This window comes from Rhinopithecus bieti, unplaced genomic scaffold, assembly GCF_001698545.2.
Source record: "Rhinopithecus bieti isolate Rb0 unplaced genomic scaffold, ASM169854v2 scaffold_4544, whole genome shotgun sequence".
Lineage (NCBI taxonomy): Eukaryota > Metazoa > Chordata > Mammalia > Primates > Cercopithecidae > Rhinopithecus > Rhinopithecus bieti.
Genome location: NW_016804383.1, coordinates 471654 through 480059, shown reverse-complemented (window position 1 = coordinate 480059; position 8406 = coordinate 471654). Strand labels below are relative to the sequence as shown.

General features: G+C 46.3%; 1 protein-coding gene and 1 long non-coding RNA gene across 2 annotated transcripts in view; one reads left to right on the top strand and one right to left on the bottom strand.

Moving 5' to 3' along the window:
* LOC108526788 (uncharacterized) overlaps positions 1-4132 on the bottom strand; it is a 16278-nt gene extending 12146 nt beyond the window's left edge. Inside the window, exons 1-2 of the long non-coding RNA XR_001884604.1 lie at positions 4026-4132; positions 751-813 (exon numbers count right to left, since the gene is read on the bottom strand). This is a non-coding gene — a long non-coding RNA (uncharacterized LOC108526788). The remainder of the gene's footprint in view (positions 1-750; positions 814-4025) is intronic.
* Positions 4133-4726: 594 nt separating this feature from the next.
* BRCA1 (BRCA1 DNA repair associated) overlaps positions 4727-8406 on the top strand; it is a 92796-nt gene continuing 89116 nt past the window's right edge. Inside the window, exons 1-2 of the mRNA XM_017867636.1 lie at positions 4727-5128; positions 6355-6453. Of these exons, the coding sequence (XP_017723125.1) occupies positions 6374-6453 (80 nt within the window). The 5' untranslated portion in view covers positions 4727-5128; positions 6355-6373. The remainder of the gene's footprint in view (positions 5129-6354; positions 6454-8406) is intronic.

Genomic DNA, 8406 nt, shown 5'->3' with positions numbered 1-8406 from the left:
CATGATCCACCCGCCTCGGCCTCCCAGAGTGCTGGGATTACAGGCATGAGCCACCGCGCCTGGCCACTACATAATTTTAAAAGTTATCTTGGCCAGGTGTGGTAGCTCACGCCTGTAATCCCAGCACTTTGGGAGGCCGAGGTGGGCCGATTGCTTGGGCCCAGGAGTTTGAGACCAGATTGGCCAACATGGTGAAATCCCGTCTCTACTAAAACTATAAAAATTAGCCAGGCGTGGTGGTATACACCTATAATCCCAGCTACTCGGGAGGCTGAGACAGAAGAATCACTTGAACCCAGGAACTGGAGGCTGTAGTGAGCAGAGATTGCACCACTGCAATCCAGCCTAGGCAACGGAGTGAGGCTCCATCTCAAAAAAAAAAAAAGAAAATTATCTCAGGCCAAGCATGGTGTCTCACACCTGCAATCCCAGCACTTTGGGAGGCTGAGGTGGGAGGACTGCTTAGGCCCAGGAGTTCTAGACTGGCCTGAGCAACATAGTGAGACCTGTTTCCTGTTTTTTTTTTTTTTAAAGTGAAAGTTAACTCTGAGATATTCCTCAATGTTGCTTCTCCGTTTCTCAACTCCATCTGAGATGCTGCAAGTCTTCTTAGAATATTCAATTATCAAATATATTTAAAACACCACACAAATGAGCTAAACACTATTTTGAATTATTAAAGCCCATATCACTGGAGAAATAAGATTGCTATTCTGAACACCTAGCAATAAGTACCATAATATACTTTACCTCTTCATTTTCCTCATCCAGGTATTTTATCTGAATAGTATTCAGATCAAATGAAACCTTTACCTACAAAAGAAATACACATTTAAAGGCAGGTTATAATGTACGCAGAAGTCAAAAGATGAGCTGGGCACATTTCATTACATATTAAATATTTTATACGGTTAAAAAAATCCACAAAATCAAAAACAACAAACAACCGTAAGAACCCATAACAAAGGGTTAGTATCTGCGACACACCCAGAGCATTAGCAAAACTGCTAATGATACAATTAACAACCCAGGTAAAAATATACATAAAATTCAGAGAAGAGGAAATCAGAACACCTAACATCAGAAGGCTTTCAAACTTTCTGGTGGTCAGAACAATGCAAACTGAAGCAATGAGATGCCATGTCATCTGAACAGCAAATTTTGTGTGTGTGTGCGTGTGTGGGAGCACAAAAAATGGGAAGACTTGGGTTCCAGACACAGCTCTGGCCCATTACTAGACATAAAACTGTGAGCAGGTCAGTTCACCTTTAAGATTCAGTTTTTAGTCTTTAATCTATAAAATAGGTCTAATATGTCTGCTCTGCCTATCTCACAGTGTTACCATAAGGATCAAATTAAAAATGTATATGCAAGTTCTTTCAAAATGTCATTCAAATATAAAAAATATAATAAAGGCCAGGCACAGTGGCTCTTGTCTGTAATCCCAGCACCTTGGGCAGCAGAGGCTGGCAGATTGCTTGAGTCCAGGAGTTCGATACCAGCCAAGCCAACATGGTGAAACTTCGTCTGTACCAAAAATACAAAAATTATTTGCGTGTAGTGGTGCAGGCCTGTAATCTCAGCTACTCAGGAGGCTGAGGCAGGAGAATTGCTTGAACCTTGGAGGCAAGGTTGCAGTGAGCCAAGATCATGCCTGTGCACTCCCGCCTGGGTGATATAGCGAGACTCTGTCTCAAAAATAAAATAAAAAATTGGCCCGGTATGGTGGCTCATGACTATAATCCTAGCACTTTGGGAGGCTGAGGCGGAAGGATCATGAGCCTAGGAGTTCAAGACCAGCAACCCCATTTCCTTTAAAAAATTAAGTTAAACATTTTTAAAAATAATAAACCAGTCTTTAGAACCATAAACATGTACTGTTTTCGACAATATAATGCACTGCCCTGTCAAACACTCCAATTAAGACTGTTATTTTAAGGACCCTGAACTCTGTGAAGATCACGCACTTTTTTGAAACCCTAAGACAATTATCCTCCAATTTTCTCCATTCTTTGTTTCTACCTAGAACCGAGTGCACCATAAAAATAATACTAGTCTCTTAATAACAATCCTGCTGACATCTACTATTCATTCATATGAAATGTAATTATTGGGGTCCTTAAAATTTGGGCAGAATCTTTGTCAATTCCCCAGGACTTTAGGCAAAAAATCAGGGAAATGAAGTGACTGACTTAGTCTGCCAAAAGCATATGTTCTGAAATACCACTTTCCAACTTCAAGAAACACACTTCCCGCCAGGCGCGGTGGCTCACGCTTATAATGCCAGAACTTTGGGAGGCCGAGGCGGGTAGATCATGAGGTCAGAAGATAGAGGCCATCCTGGCTAACACGGTGAAACCCCCGTCTCTACTAAAACCACAAAAAAATTAGCTGGGCGGGGTGGCAGGAGCCTGTAGTCCCAGCTACTCGGAAGGCTGAGGAGGCAGGAGAACTGCGTGAACCCGGGAGGCGGATCTTGTAGTGAGCCGAGATCGTGCCACTGCACTCCAGCCTGGGGGACAGAGGGAGAACTCCGTCTCAAAAAAAAAAAAAGAAAAGAAAAAGAAAAAAACACACTTCCTACTTGTGAAGGAAATTAATCTTCGCATCTTTTTCTCAAATTACACAATTGGAAATTAATTTAAATACTCTGGAGCTCCTCCAGCTGGTGGGCCAACTAAGAGAAAACAGGAAGTGGGAGATTATAGCTTTGGCTGACAAGTAAAAAAAAATTCTTTCAGCAAGAGCATTAATCTTGAACGTGTGTAAACACCAAAGTTATGGTTAACCCAATTTGCCCCTTAGGTCTACGGCCAGTATAGTCAGATAGCTGGGTCCTAGGCCTTCAGCTTTCTTTCTTTTTTTTTGAGACGGAGTTTTGCTCTTGTTGCCCAGGCTGTAGTGCAATGGCGCGATCTCGGCCCACCGCAACCTCTGCCTCCCAGGTTCAAGCGATTCTCCTGTCTCAGCCTCCCTAGTAGATGGGATTACAGGTATGTGCCACCACGCCCGGCTAATTTTGTATTTTCAGTAGAGACGGGGTTTCTCCATGTTGGTCAGGCTGGTCTGGAACTCCCGACCTCAGGTGATCCGCCCGCCTCAGCCTCCCAAAGTGCTGGGATTACTGGCATGAGCCACCGCGCCCGGCCTGGCCTTCAGCTTTCATAACTGGCATGATTTTAAGTCCATGCCACTGACGCACCTTGGCTTGGCTCAAGTTAACTTTTCCTCTACGTCTTTTCTTTTTTTTTTTTTTTTTTCAGCCTTAACAAAATCCCTTTAATGAAATAGACCTGGCAACCTGAGCTTTGATTACTGTCTCCACCAGTGGCCTGTACAAGACAAGTTATTCAAGCTTTAAAATGTGCGACCCGAGGCCGGGAGCGGTGGCTCATGCTTGTAATACCAGCGCTTTGTGAGGCCGAGGCAGAAAGATCGCTTGAGCTCAGGAGTTCAAGACCAGCCTGGGCTGGTCTTTGAGACAGTGAGACTCTGTCTCAAAAAAAAAAAAAAGTGTGGCCTGAAAGCTGGATGTTTGACAAAAAGGAAAAACAGTGCCTTTCCAACACCGAAGGTCCCTAACCAAGGAGATCTCTTTAACAGGGTCTCGAAAAAAGGAGGATGGGATGAGAAAGATGTGTAGGTAGCGTCATTTTTTTATTTGCAGAGTTCATCCTAGTCTTCCAGTTATCCTTTCCTAGCACTCAATGTTCCCAAGACAGTGTCACCACCCCGAGGACTCTCTCATTTTCTTTGCCTGGGCCCTCTTTCCACTGGGGAGTCGTAGCCTTCCATCAGCAGAAGCCGATGTTCTCAACCACAGACTCTACAACTCTCAGGCGCTTTTCGCCCACTCGGTCCCTCTGAACACGAAGGGCTCTCTCATCCTGTCACTAAAAAGATTAGCTGTCCCGAGACACGGGAAAAGTCGCCCCTCTTCTTTGCAGGATTCCTCCCTTGAACTTCTCCAAACTCTCTTAGGGTGACGTGACCCCACCCCTAGGTAACCGAGGCTGCTTCCTTACCAGCTTCCCGCCCCAGGGAGGCGCCTGCCGGAGGCCAAAGCCAGAACCGTCAGCTGCCAGCTCTGCCGCTATCCCTGTGGGGTGAATCTAACAAGGCGCATAAAGACAGTAACTAGTCCCGTTTCCTCCCAGTTTTCGCCAAGATGATTGGCTCTTACCACTTGTCCCTCAAAACGACCACCCCCATTGGTTGGTGGTGATTGCGTCGACGGGGCGGGGCAGAAGAAACCTGAAGCCGAACAACAATAACATTGGGGCCGAGGGGCGGAACTACCAGTGCGCAGACGTGGGCCAGAGCGGATTTCCCCTTCCCCAGACAAATTCGGCGGCTACTGCGTCGCCACAGGTCACTGACCTTAGAGGACTATTTGCCCGAGACTCGTGGGGCTGGATGGGAATTGTAGTCTTCCTAAGAGTTGTAGGTATCTTTTTTTAGGCCTAGTTTTTGCTTTCAAGATACGAAAACATAACACTCCAATCCATAACTGTTGACGTGTATAAGCGCGTGGAGGTCTCCAATCTATCCGCTGGATTTCCGTGAGAATTGTGCCTGCTTCGCTATTGGATGTTTCTCTCCATAAGACTACACTCTTCAAAGAACACTGTGACAACGACCTTTCATTCCGCAGCGAATGCTGGAAATAGTTCTTTCCCCCCCCCCCCCCCCCCCCCAACAATCCTTATTCCTTATATTTACCTAAACTGGAGACCTCCATTAGGGCGGAAAGACTGGGGAATGGGACCTCTTTTACGACTGCTTTGGAAACTAGGTAGCGATTCTGACTCTCGTACAGCAATTACTGTGACGTAATAAGCCGCAACTGGAAGCGTAGAGGCCAGAGGGCCGGCACTTTAGGGCAAACTCGGGTAGAACTCTTCCTCTTCCGTCTCTTTCGTATTACGTTATCTGGGGGGCAGACTGGGTGGCCAATCCAGAGCCCCGAGAGAGACTTGGCTCCTTCTGTCCCGCCCTTCCTCTGATTGTGCCTTGATTTCGTATTCTGAGCAGCTGTTGCTTAGCGGGAGCCAGCTGGTTTCCGTGGCAACGGAAAAGCGCGGGAATTACAGATAAATTAAAACTGCGACTGCGCGGCGTGGGCTCGGTGAGACTTTCTGGACGGGGAACAGGCCGTGGGGTTTCTCAGATAACTGGGCCCCTAGGCTCCGGAGGCCTGCACCCTCTGCTCTGGGTAAAGGTAGTAGAGTCCCGGGTCCAAGTGATGCTTTGGGGGACTGGCGTGGGAGAGAGAGTGGGTATTCTTTGCGGGGGGGGGGGGGGGGGGGGGGGGGGGGGAAGCTGAGAGGCGTAAGGAGTTGTGAAGCCTGGGGAAGGGGCAGTTTGTAGGTCGCGAGGGAAGCTCTGAGGATCAGGAAGGGGGCACGGTGTGTCCGAGGGGAATCATCGTGATAGGAACTGAAATATGCCTTGAGGGGGACACCACGTCTATAAAAACATCTGCTGGTCACGAGGTCAGGACTTCCAGACCAGCCTGACCAACATGGTGAAACTCCGTCTCTACTAAAAATACAGAAATTAGCCGGGCGTGGTGGCGCTCCAGCTACTCAGGAGGCTGAGGCAGGAGAATCGCTAGAACCCGGGAGGCGGAGGTTGCAGTGAGCCGAGATCGCGCCATTGCGCTCCAGCCTGGGCGACAGAGCGAGACTCTGTCTCAAAAAAACAGACAGACAAAAACACCGGCTGGTATGTATGAGTGGATGGAACCTTGCGGAAGAAGAGATGCCAGGAATACGTCTGGGAAGGGGAGGAGACAGGGTTTTGTGGGAGGGAGAACTTAAGAACTGGATCCAATTGCGCTATTGAGAAAGCGCAAGAGGGAAGTAGAGGAGCGTCAGTAGCAACAGATGCTGCCGGCAGGGATGTGCTTGAGGAGGATCCTGAGATAAGAGCAGGTCACTGGGAAGGGTTAGGGGCGGGGAGGTGCTGATTGGTGTTGGTTTTGTCGTTGATTTTGGTTTTATGCAAGAAAAAGAAAGCAGCCAGAAACATTGGAGAAAGCGAAGGCAACCACCACTTACCCGGTCAGTCACTCCTCTGTAGCTTTCTCTTTCTTGGAGAAAGGAAAAGACTCAAGGGCTTGGCAACGATATGTGAAGAATTACAGAATGTATGTTGTTTAATTACAAAGAGCCACTTCTAGAACCTTTAAAAAAATAAAGGATTTTGTCATTAGCTCTATGGTTTGTATTCTAAAACCTTCAAAATCTTAAATTTACCTTATTTTAAAATGATAAAATGAAGTTGTCATTTTATAAACCTTTTTAAAAGCTATATATATGTATATATATATTTTTTTCTAATGTGTTAAAGTTCATTGGAACAGAAAGAAATGGATTTATCTGCTGTTCGCGTTGAAGAAGTACAAAATGTCATTAATGCTATGCAGAAAATCTTAGAGTGTCCAATCTGGTAAGTCAGCACAAGAGGGTATTAATTTGGGATTTCTGTATGATTATCTCCTATGCAAATGAACAGAATTGACCTTACATAGTAGGGAGGAAAACACATGTCTAGTAAGATTAGGTTATTGTAATTGCTGATTTTCTTAACTGAAGAACTTTAAAAATATAGAAAATGACTCCTTGTTCTCCATCCACTCTGCCTCTCCCACTCCTCTCCTGTTCAACACAAAGCCTGTGTTCTGGGAAAGACAGGGACTCTCTCTCTTGATTGGTTCTGCACTGGGCAGGAATCGAGTTTAGATTAACTGGCATTTTGGCTTTTCTTCCAGCTCTAAAACCAGTTCCATCACTTGAAATGGCGAAATATAATCATGGATGAGGCCGGGGACGGTGGCTTAATGCTTGTAATCCCAGCACTTTGGGAGGCCAGGGTGGGAGGATCAGAAGGTCAGGAGATAGACACCATCCTAGCCAACATGGTGAAACCCCCTCTCCACTAAAAATACAAAAATTAGCGGGTCATAGCGGTGCGGGCCTGTAATTCCAGCTACTTGGGAGGCTGAGGCAGGAGAATCACTTGAACCGGGAGGCAGATGTTGCAGTGAGCCAGTATCACACCACTGAACTCCAGTGACAGAGCTAAACTCCATCTCAAAAAAAAAAAAGAGATCATGGATGATTGGTGTCCTTAAGGGGATAGGTATTATGGAAGAACCTTTGTCTGAAACTGGCTCTGTACATACAATGAAATTACATACTCATTTACATACAATGAAATGCAGAGGTTTTTTTATACAGGATTTGTATCGAGAAGCTGTAGTGCAGTGGTGCTGTCACAGCTCACTGCAGCCTCAACCTTGTCAGGCTCAAGCAATCCTCCTGCCTCAGCCTCCAGAGTAGCAGAGACTATAGCTGCACACCACCATGCCCAGCTAATTTTTGTATTTTTTTTTGTAGAGATAGGGTTTTGCCACGTTGGCCGTGCTGGTCTCAAACTCCTGACCTCAAATGAGGCCTTGGCCTCTCAAAGTGTTGGGATTACAGGCATGAGCCATTGCACCCAGCCATGGTCTGAATTTTTTTTTTTTTTTTTGAGACGGCGGAGCCTGGTTCTGTCCCCCAGGCTGGGGTGCAGTGGCGCGATCTCGGCTCATTGCAAGCTCCGCCTCCCGGGTTCACGCCATTCTCCTGCCTCATCCTCCTGAGTAGCTGGGACTACAGGCGCCCGCCACCACGCCCGGCTAATTTTTTGTATTTTTAGTAGAGACGGGGTTTCACCGTGGTCTCGATCTGACCTTGTGATCCGCGGGCCTCGGCCTCCCAAAGTGCAGGGATTACAGGCCTGAGCCACCGCGCCGGCAGTCTGAAAATCTTGATTGCAATACCACCTTTTCATTTCCAGACACTGGTATTTAAAATTACAACACCCCCAACACACACTTTATCCTCCATTCCTGCTGCTTCTCCATAACACTTATGATTAGCTGACGTTCTGTGTAATGCATCCATCCTGTAGTCCCACAGACTGTAAACTCCAGGACGGGAAAGATTTTTGTTTTGTTTATGTACATCTGTATATTCAGTAGTTAGAACGGTACTTGGGACCTAGTTGCCACTCAATAAACATTTGTCAAATACATTAAATAATAAACTAAACTAGTTCTTTAATTTTTTAAAATATGGTAATGGTTAGTAGTAACATTCAAAAAATAAGTTGAAAAGTTGTACCTATTGCCTCTTACCCACAATAAAAAAGGGTAAATTCAAGGAAATTTTCTTTTGTGCTTTATTTTTTATTTTATTTTATTTTTTTTTGAGACGGAGTCTCGCTCTGTCGCCCAGGCTGGGGTGCAGTGGCCGGATCTCAGCTCACTGCAAGCTCCGCCTCCCGGGTTCACGCCATTCTCCTGCCTCAGCCTCCCAAGTAGCTGGGACTATAGGCGCCCACCCCCTCGCCCGG